Source organism: Neopelma chrysocephalum, unplaced genomic scaffold, assembly GCF_003984885.1.
Source record: "Neopelma chrysocephalum unplaced genomic scaffold, ASM398488v2 Primary Assembly neopelma1_76, whole genome shotgun sequence".
Lineage (NCBI taxonomy): Eukaryota > Metazoa > Chordata > Aves > Passeriformes > Pipridae > Neopelma > Neopelma chrysocephalum.
The window spans coordinates 462,457-482,439 of record NW_020897737.1 but is presented as its reverse complement, the minus strand read 5'-3'; the positions used below and the strand labels follow the sequence as shown (position 1 = coordinate 482,439).

The 19,983-nt window shown below is 40.3% G+C and overlaps 1 protein-coding gene across 8 annotated transcripts in view; it reads left to right on the top strand.

The window, feature by feature from the left end:
- The window catches only part of GPM6B (glycoprotein M6B), a 109,025-nt gene extending 89,060 nt beyond the window's left edge, over positions 1-19,965 (top strand). For 4 of the 8 annotated variants that reach the window (XM_027688921.1, XM_027688926.1, XM_027688920.1 and 1 more), the window contains 6 exons: positions 6,072-6,258; positions 9,275-9,431; positions 12,590-12,761; positions 14,638-14,711; positions 15,020-15,085; positions 17,420-19,965. In XM_027688921.1, the coding sequence (XP_027544722.1) occupies positions 6,072-6,258; positions 9,275-9,431; positions 12,590-12,761; positions 14,638-14,711; positions 15,020-15,085; positions 17,420-17,569 (806 nt within the window). In that variant the 3' untranslated portion in view covers positions 17,570-19,965. Of the gene's footprint in view, positions 1-6,071; positions 6,259-9,274; positions 9,432-12,589; positions 12,762-14,637; positions 14,712-15,019; positions 15,086-15,440; positions 15,479-15,786 lie in introns of all 8 variants that reach the window. The other 4 variants (XM_027688922.1, XM_027688927.1, XM_027688925.1 and 1 more) reach the window with 3 other exon arrangements.
- The last annotated feature ends 18 nt before the right edge of the window (positions 19,966-19,983 follow it).

The window sequence follows — 19,983 nt, the reverse complement described above, 5'->3', positions numbered from 1 at the left end:
TATGACAGTGCTGAAACCAAGTATCTTGTATCCGTACCAAGAATATCTGGAGAAGATGCAATTAATGCTGATAACCTCCAGAAAGGTGCTACTTGTTCTTCAAGTAGCTCTTAAATAGTAGAGATTGGGATGAGATTTACTGAACGGATCAGACTACCCCAGCTCTCACTGCTTTTCACCTGAATGAAGCACCTTGTGCTAGCCACTGTGAAGGATAACAGACGGGGTCTTGCTGCATTTCAGGTCAGATCCTTTGTGACAGCCCTGAGGGCTGTGTTCTCCAAAGGTCGTGTCTCCTCCATCACAGGTACTCTGCTGGCTAGGATGAAGTATTTGTTAATTAACAACCATGGAAGAGGGATGCAATTGCAGTGGGGAGTGTATCAATCTGGATAGACTAAAGTGCACTTGCGTTAAGTTTTCTGGCTCTCATGAGTTAATTTTCAGTATAAGTCAATTTCACAACTTCTAATTTGGGTAGTACAAAAAGGCAAAATTAGGAAATATTGAACTTGAAAGGAAGTTTTCTGTGGAATAGCTTTAAGAAGTTTGAGGGAGGAGAAGAAAGGATTTTTTCTGTTTGAGCTCATCATTTATTTAGTCTGTTTAATGTTAAACCAAAAGTGTGGTGAGTGAGCATTTATTTTAAGTGGTAACAGTGTGTTTAGCTTTGTGTCGTGTTTTGTAAATCAGCAAAATTTAAGATGAACAGGACTGGGTAAAGACAGAGCTTCAACAAAGACTTCCTGGTCATTTAACACAGAGCCTTTTTATTTTAGTGCCCTTATTAAAGCATGGAGAGAAATTTGACACATGCTTTAAACTTACCTTTGTAAGGTTAAGTGTTTTATCTTATTGTATTGTTGCCACTGACTCCTAGCTGCAGGTGTGCATGACAGATGTGAGAAGTAAAGTTATCTTACTGCCAGGTACTGGCCTAGTCTCTTACAGAGAAGAAAGAGGTAAATTCTAATTTGCTTCTGAGGTATTATTGTATTCTCACATCCCTCACAGCTTCTCCTGTAACTGTCAGTCATGCTGTAAGGTAGGAAAATGTACATCCTAACATACATAAACCATTCACTGTGGAAATTTTAAAAAAAGACAGGTAGGTGGCAGACAGTAAAATTGGTATTTGCTTTTATTGACATAAAGTTCATTTTCTAACAAAAATCCATGTGGTTTAGGACTCTGATGGTATTATTCACACTTGATATTGGGTAGTCTTCAGCACTGGGGAAGCAGGAGGTGAATGTCAAGTACTGAGTTCTCTTACATTTATTTGAGAATTAGGAGTAATGCTACCAACACTAGGCTCCCATGGATGTGTAATAGTAAGCCTGATTTACATGTGATGGCTGCATTTGAGATGTTATCTAATGCTTTTTCTTTCCTTGGATTTCTTGCAATCTTCCTTTTGTTAAAACAATTTCTCCCCCTGTGCTCCCTGGACTGTGGTACTGAAGCCAACCGATTGTGATCCTGTGGTGGAACATGATGTGTTATTTCTACCATGTATTAGCTGAACAGGTGTCTAACATGCCACGATTTCTAAAAATGCATTACACAATTACAGGAAGTAAGTTATGACGAAAAAATGGTGCCCATTGCTTTATCTTTCAGAATACCAGAACAGATTTATGGGAGGGGGAGCAACTAAACTTCTAAGGAAAAGAGAGTGGAAACTAACTCAGAAAACAACCACAGGACACTGGAGGTTTACGTACCTGAAACTGAGAGCTTTTCAAACCTCCTTTCAGGTTTTCTTTGTTCCTTGTTTTGTAATTCCATAGTGACCTTGACTATGGGCTCAATGATTAGTGCCTGAGATACATCACGGCACAAGTTCAACCTGATAGGAGTTTGGGACATTAAGGGAGAGGCTGATTTTCTGTCCAGGAGGTGTGGACGCTCTTCCTTTACATCATGTTTTCCATGCTATGCTTTGAGGGACAGCTCTGTGAGCATCTGTCTGTCTTAGCTTTTCAAGTCTGGGCTTCAAAGAACTGATGTGTTAACTTCTAGAGCAAGCCCTAGGAATACTCTAGAAAGCTACCTGATCCCTTTGTTCTGTCATTTCCAAACAACAGATCTGACCTTAGTAGGATGAGTTACAGTCTGAGAATTGCCTCTTCTTTTTTATTTTTATTTTAAGACCTCCTTCCATTAATTCACTATTACCTTGCTATTCTGAGTTTGAATCTTAAAGCTGTACCTAAAGTAACAAAGAAGGTTTAGCCAAACAGTCACCATTTGGCATGAGAATTTGAATGGCTAAGCCCCTGCATATATGCAATAGCGTGTGCACTGCTGGGTAGATTGTATAATTGTTCTTCATACATTAAGCAACCAATTGCCGATTTATGTACATATGTAGGTTCATCCTTTACCAATTTCCTGTGACTGATAGCTTCCAGGAGATTAAAAGAATAGCTGGTTCCTGTTTCTTTCTCTTCTCTTTATTTTTGTCCTTTAGCAAGAATATTTGTGCGTGTGTGTGTGTGTTTAATAGCATTCATTCCCTAGAGAATAATCTCAGTCTTTGTTTTAGCTGGCCTCCTTCTGAGAGTGTGTTAAATCTGTAGCCAAGATCACAGGCAGCTCTGGGCAAATCATTGGGCTGTTATTAACCTGCCTCCATGGCAACTGCTGCACACCAGCCTGAGGACAAAAAATGTTTTTATTCTGCTGAGTTGCACAAAAGGTTCTAGTGATGCCTTGCACAAAATGGTCATTGAAAAGGGAGATGCAGTGATGTGTGTTTGTGCTCTACAGTTTCATATTTAAATCATTTTACACTGTTACATTGGGAGTGGATATACAGCTGAAAAGTTCAGCATTTTGGCCATATGGAGAGTAAAAACTAGCAGAAAATCAGAACTAAACTTATTTTAATACAACTTACTTTTGTCAGCTTGAGTTCACAGGCCTTCAGCCTACAGCTCTCATCAATGTGTTAGCAAATTATTTTCTAAACATGAACTAGGGAAACATAATCATGGGTTTCCAGTTGTATTGTATGAAGATAGTCACTGACTTGGGGTTACAGAGAGAGATTATAAAGCAGGTTTCCTGCAAAGCTGCTTATTAGGGAAGCTTGGTAAGTGTATCCTAGTTCTTGATGAGCTTCAAATTGTAGCTGGTTTTGAAAGCTGCTCTTGGCAGTGCTGTTTAAGGCTTATGTTAAAACAAAAATTATAAAATCAGTTATATTGCTTAGGCTAGGCATGGATTTAATCTGCTCATAAAGAGTGTTCACAGTGGGATCTGGGGGAAGGTCTGGCAGCCCCAGCACTGTGATGAGGTTGTGTCCTGAAGTTAGTTACCCTCTGGCAGGAGGCTGTGCAGCTCTGCTGTCAATTTGGGTGCAGAATGACTAGGTATGGATGGATGTTGTCTCTTGGAAATGTGCTCATTTGGGATGCTTCATGCACTTGCAAGCTGGCTGCATGCTATTTCCAGGTGTACCGAAGTCCCTCTGCTTCCTGCTTTAGTCTTGGGGTGAAGGTGAGTAGTTCCTGGAGGATCACATTTGGGCAGTTTTCTCTATCTTGCTCAAAATAATGTGGTTGCTTTGGGCACCTCTTAGGGCATCCCTTGGCCATGACCTGCACTGATAAAATGAAGGCCACCCAAATACTGTGATGCCTTTTCACCTGGACTTTAGAGGAAGACAAAGAGTATGGCCAGCAAGATGCTCTGTGGAGCTTGTCAGTGGCTGTGAGGTGAGAGGGGGTCTGCCACTGTTGGCTTATGTTCGAGGGTCTGTGGATTAGTGGCAGATACTGTCATGTGTTTGGGTAAGGGATCCAACAAACTCCCCAGGGCAAATGTTCTGCCAGTGGCCTGGAAAGCCATCTGTGCGGTGTGGGGTACTGGGATGACAAGTACCTAGTTACAGAGTGTTAAATGTCAGTCCTGGGTCTACACCAGTTTTTAGTTTTGTCAAGCAGGCTGCTCCCATTATCTGAAACCAGCAGCTTTTCTTTTGGATCTTGTCAGTCCCTTGGTTTTACTTCCAGCTGTTTTTATTTCCTGTCTTTGATGGGATCCTGCTGCACAGCACTCTGTGGGATCAGCATGATTTAGGTGATCAATCTCCTCCACACTGAGCAATGATCTGGCGTTTAGTCTCCTGCTTTAGGAGTGCAGCCTGAAAGGTACTTTGTTTTGTGCTGGGCTGTGGCCACGTGTGTTGAGCATTGTCTACTGGGTTGGAGCGTCGTTACTCTTGGGTAATCCCTCATGGCTAATCCTGCACCAGGTGCTAGCATTTCTTGGATTAACTCTGGGAGGCTTGGGCCTGACCCAGGAGCAGATGCTGCGGAGGCGAGCCAGCCTCACGTGTGTGACTGCTGTTGCGTGTGGCTTGTGAGCTGCACTCAGGCAGATTCCCCAAAGCAGAGGATTGCTCTGCAAGGTCTGGTATCTGAATTCACCTTTGGACCTCTGTGATAAAATGAGACCCAGAGATGATTTCCTCTGATAGCATGCATTTGGATTTTGTTTGCCCCTTCACTGCTGAGCTGCAGTGTTTGTTCATTCGGCAGTATTTTTGTCATGAAGATAGTTCTGACTGAATGGACTCCAGCTGTGGTCTAGACTATAAAAGCTTCCCAGGCTTGTTTCTATACAATTAAATCTTGTCTGCAGTTAGTGAAGTGGCGTTTCATAAGTCATTTCGATAGTGGTAACAGCTTAAGCCTGACTAGAGCACTTGCTAGTGACTCTCTAAAAGAAGAGTTTCTCACTTATGAAATGGGAAAGCTTTCAATTATCAGATGCATATTATTCACGGAAGTGCTTCGTGGAAGTGCCTGCTCTGCAACTCATTCGTTAATGAGAAAGGAAGTGGGATAAAAATAAATTTGCCTCGTGTGGTGGCTGGAGACTTGCTGATCTTTGTAAGGAATTTTTTGGGTGGGAAGGTGTAATGTGATGTACTCATTCACCAGCTGTTTCCTTGCCTTCAAATGCTTTGTCCCTTTAGCACCTTGCCGTAGAAGCAGCGGTCTCTTCCTGCGACGTGCAATGCTGGTCGCTCCATTAAGTGTTGTCTTAATGGCTTGTGTTTTGTGCAGTTGTATGAAATGCACATTAATGGAGACAGCTTAATGCCATCACCCTGAAGTAATGAATTGGTATGGATTGCCATTACCATTATAGCGCAGTTAAAAGCTGTGCTTGTTTCCGATTTACATTCCCCAGCTTTGTAAGCAGATGGGTTTTCAGGCCACACAGTTGGAAGGAACCTGGCAATTCAGCTGCAACCTCCTTATTACAGTGTTCATACAAACAGCAGTTCTGGGGGGTATTTTGTTAACTCAGACTGCTTAAATGATGCATTTCAGTTGATTATGCTACTGCAAACTGTATTCAGGGATCACTGTAAATCCAGTGTATCCTATAAAGCTGGAAATGTATTGTAATACAGCTTCATACAGCTGCCCTCAATAAAAATTGTTATTCTTTGGTCCCCATTCAATTTTTCTGTTGTTAAAGTATTTGTATCCCTACAACCTGATATTGATTTATACAAAAAGATAATTTGGGAATCGTGGGAGAGCATAGGGTAGTTAAGTTTTGCACACCTAAATATGTTCCTCTTCCAATGAAAGTGCAAACTCTCTTACTTTTCCAAAAGGCTTCATCATCTTGAGTATTTGCTTCTCTGACTCCCAGAATGTTGCCAGCATAGCTGGTGCTCCTGCTGTTCGTAATGCTGAAATGTGGTGAGCTCTGTATGAGCAGCTGAATTGCAATGGATCACTTTAGACGGTGATTTTTTTTCTTTTTCCATTTCATAGGCTTTCTCATCGATCTCCTCTTGATTCTGTAAAGAGAGGAGCACTCAGCCCACTTTCTGGGCTTTGAGTCCGTACCAACAGATCTGTAGGTCACTGCTTTAGAGGGTGATGCTGTCTTGTACCACCTATAGATTTTTTGCTTAGCATGTCAATGCCTGGGCCTTTTAATCCCTGTGGCTTTTACCAAGTGGAGGACAAATATTCTTTTCCTCATAATTTGCTTTTTGCTCATGACGTTTCTTTTGCTTTCTCTCTTCTGCTTAGGTTGCTTTGAATGTTGCATTAAGTGCCTAGGAGGAGTGCCATATGCTTCGCTCGTGGCAACCATTCTCTGCTTCTCGGGGGTAGCGTTGTTTTGTGGCTGTGGCCACGTGGCGCTCACGGGAACTGTGTCTATCCTCGAGCAGCACTTCTCCACGACTGCCAGTGACCATGCTTTGCTGAGTGAAGTGTAAGTATGCCTCCCATTTCCATTATTCATCATAACACCCTCATGCTAAATGAGTAGAGATGGATTCAGCCTTCCGCCTCCATTCCTGAGTATTCGGTTGCTTGTTTTCCTAGCAGCACTCGGTAGTTTATTGGTGTTCACATACAAAGAACTGAAGTGTGTATCCTGCTAAACAAGTTTATATGGGGATCAGTACTATTTAATATCTTCATCATTATCATAAACAGTTGAACTGAGTGCACCCTCAGCAGATTTGCAGATAATACCAAGCTGAGTGGTGCAGTTTGTTCACCTGAAACAAAGGATGCCATCCAGAGGGACCTTGAAAGCCTTGAGAAGTGGGACTGTTTGGACCTCACGATGTTCACCAAGGCCAAGTGCAAGGTGCTGCACGTGGGTCAGAGCAATGCCCAGTACCAATACATACGGACAGATGAAGGGATTGAGAGCAGCCTGACAAGAAGGGCTTGGGAGTGCTGGTGGATGAAACCCTGGACATGAGCTGGCAATGTGCACTCGCAGCCCAGAAAGCCAATTGTATCCTGGGCTGCATCGAAAACAGTGTGGCCAACAGGGTGAGGGATGTGATTCTGCTCCTTCACTCCACCCTGGTGAGACCCCACCTGGAATACTGTGTCCACCTCAGGGGTCCTCAGCACAGGAAAGACATGGACCTGTTGGAGTGAGTCCAGAAGAGGCCACAAGGATGATCAGAGGGCTGGAGCACCTCTCCTATGAAGACAGGCTGAGAGAGTTGGGGCTGCTCAGCCTGGAAAAGAGAAGGCTCTGGGGAGACCTTGTACCAGCCTTCTAATACCTAAAAGGACCAACAAGAAAACTGAAGAGGGACTTTTTACCAGGGGCTGTTGTGACAAAACAAGATTTTAATCTGAGAGTAGGTTTAGTGTTCGTTGATGACATAAAGTTGGAAGGAATGACAGGAATAATAGGGAAGCATGGTTCTGTCCATCCTCTCTCAGAAGAAGCTGGACTGGTATATGAGAAAAAAATGGAAAAGGTCTGCAATCACAGCCTTTGGACATAATCACTGGTGAAGTATTTGGGTCTTTTATGCTCCCGAGGCTTCCCCATGAGGCCAGAGGAAGGTCTGGAGTGCAGCATCAGGGCCTGTGCTCAGCACTCAGCCCCACCAGCATGCCATGCATGTCTGTGAGAGGGGGCTCCTGTGGTGAGCACTGTGGGCATGGCACATGTAGGGGTACGTGGGCATCGAGCAAGGCACCTTTATTTTGCTTACCTGCCCCAAAGACCTAGCTTTTAGGATATGTGAAGATTTCAGTATCAGGGTCCAACACAGCACACTTAATTCTCCTTATTTTCTTTTTAATTTCTGTTGTCACTGACTTCCTTTATGCACTTGCAGGCATAGACCTGCCAGTTTGCTGCATGCCCTCCCTATCTCTGGCGTCAGTCCCACAGCACCTTTTCAGGGCTTCCCCCTCCATAAGACCCTCTGTGCTCAGACAGGCTCTGGGACTGCTCCCTGCTGGGGTCCCCCATCCCAGCACTGCCCACACTCAGTCCCTGGCTGTGGCTGGGCAGTGTGTCCCCAACTCCAGTGCATGAGCCACGAGGACCCTGCAGTTATCCACAACTTTTAGTGAGAAACTGTAAGCAGCTGTTCTTCAGTAACTGAATAATAAAACACCCTGTGCTTGTATCAGTCTTCATTTGAGCAAAATAGAAGAAATTGCAAAAGCAGCAGTAACAGGCAGGAAGTTTTACATTTTGGGGAACAATGTTTCTTGTCAAGTCAGCATCAGCAGCTGGGGAAATGCATAATTCCTACCAAAGCAGCTCAGGGCTCGGGTTCTGTGGAGCCAAGGAGGTGGCAAAGCAGAAGAGATGTTAGAAGGGGGCAAATAATTGAAGCCTACAGAGACATAAAATAAATGAAAAATACGTTAATAGGACACCCTTTGGAAAAGACTTTTTTAACCGGTTTTCCTACTACTAATTTCTGGTAACATGCATTGAGTCTCTCCTAGACTCTTAATGATGCTGAAATGAATTCTTCTGTACTCTATTAAATCCTGAATTAATTTTTTCATGCTTTACAGCACAGGTGCAACAGATTTATCTTGTTATTTTTAATCAGTTTGGAAAACAAATATAACACTTCCCACATAAAATTTTAAATGAGCAATATCCTGTTTTTATACAAGGATAACATTTAACTATATAAATGGTGGTAATCAATTTTCTTTAAGCTAAAACATGCATATGCTCTTTGGAGATCTGTGCTAGCAGCTACTTAATGGAGAGTGGCAAGAATTGGAAAAAAAATCTGAGGAAAATATATTTATCCTTAGAAAACTGGTAGTGTGGATGCATAAAATTAACCTCTTTTTTCTGTGAATAGCTTCATCCAAAATAACCCTCCCAACAATCAAATTACTTTTAAGAAGTTTTGGGGAAGTTGTACTAATAACAAAGTATCACTTTTGGAGACCAGAAGTGTTGTATGGAAGATCTGGCATTCTGGTTCTTCAAAACAATTGGCTTCAGATACTAATCTGATTGATAATATTTAGAAGCTATTCTTTCCATTTACCTATTCTATCATTGCAGATGGTAGATTTTTAAGGAATCGAGAACTTTGGAGTTCAGCTCCAGGTTTTGCCCATTTCAAAGCCCTGCATTGTCCCTGTCAGACATTCCCAAGTTAAGTGTCAGGATCAGTAACAGAAAAAAGAAAACCTCCATAGTGGAGGTGTGAAACTGCAGCTTTAACCTCGTGAGTAATATTAGTTAGTATAAAGACTGCAGCACAAGCAGGGGATGCTCAGGTGGATGCAAGACTAATGCACATCAGTATTGCTTACCTGGAAAGTGGGGCAGTGCTTTCCTGCAGCCCGCTTGCTTAAAATGCTAAGGAGCCTTGAACTTTGTTTCTAGAAAAAGAGTTCTCTCTAATTTATTAGGACTTGGGAGGACTGACTTTGTTTTTATAGGACTGAAATCTAATTATATCTTTTTTTCGCTTCCATTGTAGAATACAGCTAATGCAGTATGTAATTTATGGCATTGCGTCATTTTTCTTCTTATATGGAATAATCCTTTTGGCAGAAGGTTTTTATACAACAAGTGCTGTGAAGGAGCTGCATGGAGAGTTCAAAACGACAGCCTGTGGCCGCTGCATCAGTGGAATGGTGAGTAGCATCAGAACTGAGAACAGCAGTCTTTGCTGGCTAAAACCTGTTGGGCTTGGTTTGACTCCTGTGGTTTTGAACAACAATATATTGCTGCCTTCTTTGTTTAATTCGTTTTGGGTGGTCAGGGTCAATCCCTGGTCTTGGTCCTTCTTTGAACTTCAGGAGTGCTTGGTCAAATTGAAATTCTGCAGATGGACTGTTGGGGTGCTGCCGAGGCCTCCCCGGTCATAAAGGTGAACCCACTAGTCTGAACTAAACTGGGGAGACCGTTCATTTTAAAACACTCAATGTGAGCCAAAATTAATTTTGTGCTTTTAAATATGTAACATTAGTGATGCTTAAAGGCAGAATGTTAAATGGCTGTGGTTTGCAGAGCTATTTAAATATCAAACTGTAATGCCTCTGACTTCCATAGTGAATTTTTCTTGTGTCTGGATCCTTCAAACAAATAGTTATGAATGAATGAAGCTTCACAACATCCTTGCACTTGAGTCAAGTATTGATTTGCAGATGGCAAAAGGCATACAGATAGAATAGTGAGTCTTTTTCACAAAGCTGAAACATTTAAAGCCTTTAAGTTACAAGCCATATTCCCTTCAGTATACTTCTGTATTAGAACAAAATTGTAAGCAAAGTTTAACTAAAAATAAAACTTCAAATTCTCACCCACATTGTCCCCTAGGGCGCACTCTGCAAGAACAGCCATAACTATGTTTCTGAGACAAGATTTCAAAGCTATTACTGAAAATCTGAATTCAAAGCTCATAGTTTTGGAGGAAGCTAAGCAGTATGACAGATCGCCCACGGGAAAGTGTGGGTGAAAAGAGAAGAGGCTTTTGATGTGATCGTTGCATTTTAATATACAGTCTATATCCTGTACTTAAAAAATATGTACTTTCAGCTGGTTAAATACAAAAGAGATGCATGTTTATTTTCACGAGAGTTAGCAATTTTCCACTGTGCTGTTGGGTACTTACTGAATTTTCCAACAGCTAATAAAAAGTAAGGCACCTGATAATTTTCCAGTTAAGCAGCTATTTGCTCACTCTTTTTCTAGCAAGTATGGTCTTCACCAAGGAGCAAAATTAGATCTAAAGCAGTGCTTTTCAAAGACCCAAAATAAAGTAGAAACATACACATGCGTGCATCTCATCAGTGCAGACAATTGCTTATGCAACTGAGTAGTTGCAGGCACATGATTGTCAGCTGGTATACAAATACCAGCGTGGCACATGGAAATATGAGAGAAAACTGTTTTCATGTTTGCCCATATTTGTCCAGACAGTGAAGGAGAGAATTTACCAACTCAGTAATGGCTTGGAGCTCTAGTAAGACACATTAATGTTTGGCAGTGACAGGAAAAGTGCCTGTATACTGCTGTGTAAAACCCTAGGCTTAGAATGAGGTTTGCAAGGAGATATAGTATTTACAGACTAGTGAATGCAGCTGGGTACAGGCAACAAGGTTTTGGACATGCAGTGATGTTTTCTTTTGCCTCTTTCATCAAGAGCTCCTCTACTTCTTCCTTTGTTACATTACCAAGTGAGGTCCTGAAAGGCAGTCTCATCTTGCATAAGGTTATTACAGAAGACAGACTTCCAGCTTCCCTAAATTATTTGTGTTGGCTCAGGAACACAGAATAGCCATTTTTCACAGTTATCACTTTAAATGTGAGAGTGAGTGTATTTTTTTCAGGTTATTTCTTAGGAGTTAAAGGCTTTGTGCACTTCCTCTCGTGTACACTTCCACATACACGTATGCAAACACGTTTTATGTATAGTGTATCTATAGAAATCCTTTAACCTGGTCCACTTGGTCCTTCCCAAAATCCAAAGAGAGGATCCTTAATTCGCACATAAAGCATGAAGGTCACGTATATGGCACTATCTAATAGAAAAGAGGTATTTCAGTTGAGTTGTATATAAATTAAAGTCTAGCTGGGGGTTTATGTGCCATGGTTTTGCAAGCACTTCCACCTCCTCACACACCACCTTCGTTGACTGAAACCTAACCAGTTGCTCAGCTTTTGCTCTAACGCTTGGGGGATTATTCAGTGCATCTGGCAAAAAAACCTATGAGGATGCAAACTTCCACCACTGCAACATTAGTTCAGTCTTGTGGTTCTGGGTCAGACTGACACAACCTTCCCCCTGAGAGCCTTTCCCATCCTTGCTGTTGTCCTGTAGCACACAAGTTTTAAGTAAGAAAGGAGGGCACCAGTGATTTACTGGAAGTAAAGCCTTTCCAGTCCACCTACAGTTAAGAGAGAACAGCTACAGCCAATGGTGAAAGGAGAACACAGAAGATGTAGCAGCATTCCCCCGCTTTCCAAGTAGGATCCAAATCCTAGTCTCTCCCGAAGGAGGGAGATAGCAACTGGTGCCAGAGCTACTGTTTCACCATAAAACTTAGAAGAGGAGGGAAAAGGGAAGGGGCCCATTGGGAGGGGGAAGCTGGAGACTTCCAAAACAATCAGTTCCCCACCTTATAATCTTACAAAAGAAAATGCACAGAATATTTTTTTTTAAAAAAAGAGCAAACCCAAACCAGCAAATTTCAGTGGAAAAACCCATGATTCTCTAAGGGAAGTAACTAATGTGCTTCTTGGCAATGTGTATGATATTAATTGAATCCTTCTAATCTGCTGTTAATGGTCATGGTATGTTTGCAAAAATAGGTATTTTTAAATGTTATATTCCAAATTGATTTCAATAAATCAGAGAGTATGGGAGAGCTCTGTGAACATCAATTCACTGTGTTGTTTTGATTTGCAAGTTGCATAGAAATGCTACTGTGTTATAGTTAATTAAAAAAAAAACCTTAAATTGATTTTTGTTGGAATTTTATTGGTTTTATCCAACAAACAGCATCCCTGCTTAGCAGAGAATCTTGAGAAATCAGTGGGCTGCTCTTTCATCTGTTTTCTCAAGCAGGCTGATTAAAAAGGAAATATCTGAATTACTTTCTTAGTAGCACTTAAACTACCAAAGTAACTGTAAACAACGAGAATACTGATTTTTTGTGCTTAGAAATCAAATGTTTTCTTACCTGCATTCTGCAAGTGTGCTTAAAGATTATTTTGAAGCATTTTTAAGGAAAATTCAAATAGTCTTTTCAAAGAATAAATGCAAAGTGTTTGTATTTTCTCTGCCCAGTTTGTTTTCCTCACCTATGTGCTTGGAGTGGCCTGGCTCGGGGTCTTTGGCTTCTCTGCTGTGCCTGTCTTTATGTTCTATAACATATGGTCAACTTGTGAAGTCATCAAGTCTCTTCAGACAAATGTGACGGTTCCAGGGGACCAGATCTGCGTGGATATCAGGCAATACGGTACTCATTTTAATCCTGATTAAATGCTTCATCCTTTCTCCTTGGTCTGCCTTCAGTAGTTTTGTCTCAGCCTTATCAGATGAATCAAATGCAAAAGCATCTTCTATCTCAATGCAGTATTACTTTTCTAATTAATTCACATTACACTGCTCTCTCTCCAGATGCAATCAATTTAACTGAACTGGCAAGTCATTTATCTAAAATGATTTTGTGGCAGTTTCCAATACTGTAGTATTAGGTTTGAAAATAGAGCAGCCTCAAAATAAACTGCTTGGAAACAGTGCTGAGAAATAGATAACCAGACTGTGCTTTTTGAACCCACATACATATATTCTTTCCTTTCAGAAAGTTGTTTTACATTTAAAGATGAAGTTAACACCCGAACGTTGCTCTAACCATTACTTTCAGTTAAAAACCCAAAAACCTGCAATTAAAAGTCTGCCTTAACTAATAATAAATTAATACTGCTTTCTGATGATACGCAGAAATCTGAGGGAACTGGGACAATAGCTTAAAATAGGGTCAGGCTTTTCCAGTTGTTCATTCCTTAAGGTGAGTTTTTCCTGAAGTTAATCTTTTCAGCTTCCCTTGTGCAAAAGTTCTTTTGTCACCATTACTTTTGGCTTGATTTTAGCTAGCATTTTCTATGAATGTTTCTTTCTTTGGACTAAGTCATTCAAAGCTGAGAAAATGGATTCAGAGTTGAAAAAGTAAGAAATCTTGGTTTTGCTCTCCTGTCCAGGTAAGTCCAGTAGAAGAAAAGATATACTAATTTTAAAAACAAGAAATACTCAAATCATTTAAATGTTTGCATCCTGTTTTAGTGGCTGACAGCAAGAGGCTGGGAAGACATTTCCTTCAGCAGCAAAGCCTAGGAATGAAGGGAGATGTGCTCCTCCACTTTCCTGCTCCTCCTGGTTATGTTGTAGCTGTATTAGTGCAGTATAGGGCTGTGTTGTTGCTCTGATCAGTAAAATCATCTGGGTTTCAATGCATGATGGGAGAGAGCAGCTCCTTAACAGGCAACTTATTACTGTCACTGAACTGTCCTCACAGCTGTATGGAAGTGGTAGCTAAAAGGATTCAATTATATATTGCGATACAGAAAAGCTGACTTTTAAGTAAATCCTGTAAAATCTTTTTGAAATTATTCAATGACCTGCTGCCTATGGAGTTGCTAATTCCAACCAGCTGGGTTGAACTGTGAAGTTGTATGGGGAGACAAACTGGTTTTCTCCTAATTCAAATGGGTTTTGCTTAAGCTTTACATCTGTTACAGGCCTAAAAGTTTAGGTTATTTCAGATCTGCTAGATCCTGTTGACTTTTCAGACTTTCAATTGTGTAAGAAAAGTAATTGGGAGTAAGTGAGGTGCATCAGACTGAATTTTCTTGTAGCAGTGTTCACTTGATGCTTTTTACCTATTGGAACTAAACCAGAAAAAAATCCTGTAATTCTTCCCTCTAGCTCCAAATTCACACTCTTCCACAGTAGTTACTTGTTCAAGTAGAATTTAATCTAGTAAGTGCTATCCTGAAAAGTGCCAAGTACCTCTGAGATGCAGATTCTCTCCTCGGTGCTGAGTGGGGGAGTAGGCAGCATGCAACTGGACCCAAAGTGCAAAAACCCAACCGTTTGGCTGCCATATGGGAAAACCACATCTGAGAACATGCCTTGGCAGCAAGCCTTGGTGTAAGGAGAAAGCATAACTTGAGGGAGTTGTTTTAATTCCTCCTGCCAACTCAAAGCTGTACCGGTCAATGCGCAGATGCCCAGAATGGGAACACAACTGGCAAGTGGGCGGAAGAGATGAGAGAGGAACAGAAAGTGTGTGTTGATTGCTAAAATTAGTGGTTTCTTTTGCTGTGGTATTTCAGGTATTATCCCTTGGAATGCTGTACCTGGCAAAGCCTGTGGCCCGATTTTAGAGAACATCTGCAACACGAATGAGGTACAGAAATGTAACCTGTGTGCAGCTTTTGCCTACAAGTTACTTGGGCATCATGTAATAAATAACATGATGAAAGTTTTTGGAGAGAACTCATATATTAGTATAAAGAATTGCTTTAAACACAACACTGAAATAATTGTTATGTCATCCATAACAATGAAAATTATTTCAGAACATTTTTATTTTCTAAAGCTTTGCTACCTTGCTACAAAGATGGGTTTATTATCATTATTCTCTAGAACACTTGAAATGCATTTTATACTATCCCAATGAATTACCTCAATGTTTTTAACATGTTTTTTCTTCAGTTCTACATGTCTTATCACCTGTTCATTGTGGCTTGTGCTGGAGCTGGTGCCACTGTCATAGCACTGGTGGGTAGTATTTTTGGTTTTATTATGTAAAATGTTCATTTCAGGCTTAAGATGCTTTAAGATTGAATTTTGTGCATATTAAAAATAGTGATACTAGACATTAAGGAGGGTGAGCTGTAATCACCACTATTTGCTGCTATGGTTCGGTCATTATAAGTCAGCAGGTCCCCAACTTTTGCTTTAAGAAGTCATCTTAACCCGCCTCCCACATACTTAGAAAAAAATTATTTGCATGTCCTTTGAAAATCCTACTTCTATCCACTATTTCTTCTTTTATGTCCGTTATTTATTTTCATTTTTGTAGTTTATTTGATCAGCCACTTGTAACCTCTTGGTTTTTTTTGTCTGGACCCAGGCAGATTGACTAGTCCAAGCCTGCAATGCCAGTTACAGGTAGCAGTTGGGAAAAGGGACGTTAACAAGATGACTTGCTTCCTATGTCTAATGCTTCTTTTAGCGGCCAGCTTCTAACCTTGTGCCAGCCAAACCCAGGTGTAACACTCACAATTTGTTGACAGAATAGCCTAGGGTCTGTTTTGGGTTATCCTCCCCATATAAATGGCAGGTTATTTATCTTGCATCTTCACCCTGGAAGAAGCTCAGAACAACGTCTGTTGTAAAAGTATCAACAGTTGCCCAAGTGGGCTTGAGCCGTCACCTTGTTGTATCTTACTCTCCTGTATTTTGTTCTCTTCCACCAGCTGATCTACATGATGGCTACTACATATAACTATGCTGTTTTGAAGTTTAAGAGTCGGGAAGATTGCTGCACTAAATTCTAAATTGTATAAGCCCAGTAAAGAGCTGCATTGCGTAGCTTGAAATACCACTGACACCCTAGGCTAAAAGTCTAGCTTTCTGAATTTTGTTACAGTAATTGTAAATAGCTTCAGTAAGCATCGTTTAGCTTATCAGATTAATAAAATGACTTCTTGTATATGAACTATGATGTGGACGAGATCTGGCTATTTTTTTTTATGTTGAGAGGATTCAGTTACTGTAGGGGTGTTTATAAAGCATCCTTCTGAAAAGGGGATGTTTTCATTTCAAGTCTCCACTTGCTTTCTAACAGTCATCTCAAACAAATACTGGAAACAGTTCAGGGTCAGAATTATTAATTTATTCTTTAGCATGAAAGCCAAATATGAATACCCCCAAGCATACAATATATATAATGCAAAAGCAAAGGAATAATAAAGTAGTGCCAGTCTTTTTGGCAGAGACCAGGTATTATGAATTAATTTGCTTATAGTTCCAAGTGATTCCATGGATGATGAAGTCAATTTTTTTCTCTTACTCCAAGTAATTGTCAAATCATGCTCTTTCTAAAAGAAAATATATCCTTGTCTTAGCTCTGCGTAAAACAATCACATTCTTTCTTTTGGACCCTGAACTAGTAAGAAATGGTATATAAATCGCTTCTGTTCTTGTGTGGCTGCACTTTAGTAACTGATTTCTCAGTAGCCAGATCTCAAAAATGTAAGTATGACTGCACGGGAAGCAAAACCATGCATAGATCACAGGGAACTTTTTACACTGTTGGGGGGAAAAAAAAGAGAAGTGAATCAGTGTTTTCAAATGTAGATGTTTTTGCATGAAGTATGGGGAAAAAGAAGTTGGCAAAAGACAAATGCACAAACTAGAAAAAAATCTACACAATAATTAAAAAAAGAGAACCGTTTGTTATATACGATGTAAAACTCTTCACCTGAGGTTGGACAATGGAAGTTTAAAATGTAGCTATAAAAATACAGGATTAAGACTTCTTAACCCAGAGATTGCATGCTTTTGCTTAGTTTTGGACTCATACTTTGATGTTTAATTTTTCAGTGTGTTAATGTAGCCTTGTTCACATAAATAAAACGGTTCACAGTTTCAGGTTTTTTCCATGGGGAGGGTGGAATTCTCATCTGCTTGTTGGGGGAAAAGAGCTATCAGGCTCTGGGCTTGGATATGCATAAACACCACGACCTTAGAAAGCAGTTCTTCTGAGCACCTTGTAGTTTACAGATTACGTATATTGCCACGTACAAAACTGTTTTCCTGCTTCCCCCCATTCTGCATTTTAATTGATCCGTACGACTCTGTAGCTCTTTTTAATATTGTTATACTAACTTTCTCTGAATTGTGAATAACCAACTGAATTATTAGCATGCCAAATTCTAGAGATCTTTGAAAATAGCCTCTGTGCTTGTTTTAATAACAGAATGCTTATTAACGTAGAATAACTTGGTTTTTTGGTTGTTATTTTAAAAAGCGTCTATTAATCTAACTACCAGCTTGCTTTGCCTCTTGACATGCTCACTCGCCATCATGCTCACCCTTCTCTTCCAGATCCACTTCCTCATGATACTGTCTTCTAACTGGGCCTACTTAAAGGATGCAAGCAAAATGCAGGCCTACCAAGATATCAAAGCAAAAGAAGAGCAGGAGCTTCAGGATATCCAGTCTCGGTCAAAAGAGCAACTCAATTCTTACACATAAATGTTTGCCACAGTAATTCAGCAGAAGAGTTCTGTAGCTCTGACAAATCAGCAAATAGCTGCTCTGCAGTACAGATGTGTGTCTACCAAACAAAATTAGAGAGAAGTGCAAAAGCTTCACATTCCAACTCCTGGAACACTTTAATAGGGAAATCTTCCCATGGGTAATCTTCCATCCTTTCATACAGAGAATGGAGGGTTTATTCCAGGCATTTTAAAAGGCAACACTTCACAAAAAGTGACCAAATGATTCTTCTTTGAGACTTTCGGTGTTTAACATCTGACTTGTTCTACAGCATCATGTCCTGCAACAAACTGTGGCAGGTGCTCCAAACCAGCAGGCAGGAGATCTGTGCAGACCTCAGGCACAGGCACGTGCACGGCATGTAATTGAGTGTCTCCCAAACAAACCTGTGGCCAGCTGGGATTCCTGACGTAGGCTTCTGCTTACGTGAGGCGCAGCTGCAGCATCTCCCAAGTTGCAAGGAGGCTGTGTTGGAATGTGGGCCACAGGAGCAGCGCTCCACCATGGTGCCACACTTGCCCATGATGAAGCCATCACGTCCCTGTGCTTACCTGAGTGTCGAGCAGATGTCCCAAGTTTTAATATTTTTATTAACTACTTAATGGAATGTAGACCCCTGGATCTGGATAATGATCCCCTTCTTTGAAAATAAATGTCAGCTTTGCCTTAATATTTATTTTCTATAAATGTCTTAGCATTTATATAGTGGCAGGAGACCATTATCCTACATTTTAAATAAGTGAAAAGTGTTACCTTATTAAAATGACACTGATTTGACTATTCCAAATGAGCGGATGAGAAAGTTTGCAGAGTTTTACACAAACAATAAAAATTACAGCCATAAAAAATAATACAGGATGTCCACCTTTTTCTATCTTGGTGCTTAGCAAATTTATAGTCAGTGCTTATGTGTTTTCCTTTTTACAAATTAATTAGCACACTAAGAAAACGTGGTGTTCAGAAAAAAAAACAAAACAAAAACAAACAAACTGGTGCCATTTTAAAGTCATTACCCATAGAAGTCTGCCTTCTAATTAATGGTTTTTTTCAGAAGCATTCAGTGATATCTTGAGTATTAGTGATGGTATATTTGGTGTTTGTTCTATATGATATATATATATATATATATAAATGTTGGGGGGGGAAAAGTAAAAATACATCATTCATTTGAAAAAATTAAATATTCAAGTCATACCCCTGCTAAGCTGATGTGTGGTTTGATAGTTCTGTTTGCTGAATATACATCAAAGGAAGCACAAATTCCTTCAAATCAGTACTATGAGAAAAGGCATTTTTTGGGGGTATTAACTTCAGCTACAATTTTTTTGTTAAATATTGAAGTCTAATTTGACAGTTTCAAAAAAGGGGCAAAGTTGATTGATGTAGAGCAAATATGACAAAATAGCCTAGTGTATGTTCTTACCTGTTGCATGAAGGAGACATTTCTACAGCAATGCAGGTGATGTTCTAGCCCAGTGTTTGCATAAGGGTAATAATGGAGGCAGTGTCTTAAAGCCTAATTCTTTTCTAATTCAGTGTAGCTATTACTGGGAGTTTTTGAAGTTTTGTTTAAGTAGTCTAATATTTTTATGTAAAGAGCATTAAATTTTGCTATGTATAAATTTTTGTAACCTAACAGTGAATCAATATTTTCTATCAGTGCCAAGGGCTTCCTGTAGTTACATCCAAGTGTTAAAATAAATATTTGTAGATAATAGACAACACTTGTGTATGCTTATTTGAAAACAGACCTACAGCTACTCCATGGCAGTGCATCTCTAGGCTTTTTGTCTCTATCCGAAGTGAAACACGTTGTGCTCCCTAGTCCCCACTCCCTCCTGCAGGGAAGGGGGTGCCCTGTAGGTGCACGCTGCAGTGTGGTGAGGCAGCCAGTGTGTCTAGCATGAAGTAGTGGTAGTTGTTCCAGGCCAGCATAATGCAACAAGCACTACCCATCCCGTTCCCGACACCGAACAGGAGGAGTCTCTCAGAAATTTTGTGAAGGCCAACGTGGCTGCAACAAATTAAGCAGCATGTAAATTAAGGCTAGCCACCATCTCACATTTTAGCTTCATTTCAAAAAGCAAAGTTTGTATCTGTCACAGTTTTGGTACGTTGTGTTGCAACATCCAGTGAATTCAAGACAGAGCTTTGTTTTTTGCCCCTAAATTCTGTCAAACTTGGCTTCATGTTCTTGTAGTTAGATCAAGATGAGCAGCCTCAAATGCAGTGCAAGTTGTAATATATGCTGCCACCCAAAATTACTTCATTGATAAAAACTACTGTATTTTATACTGTAAATAAAGTTTAATGATCTTGCCTATAATCTACCTACAAAATACAAAGCTTAAATAAAGATGAGTTAAATAGCATTTTTATTTTAATCTCTC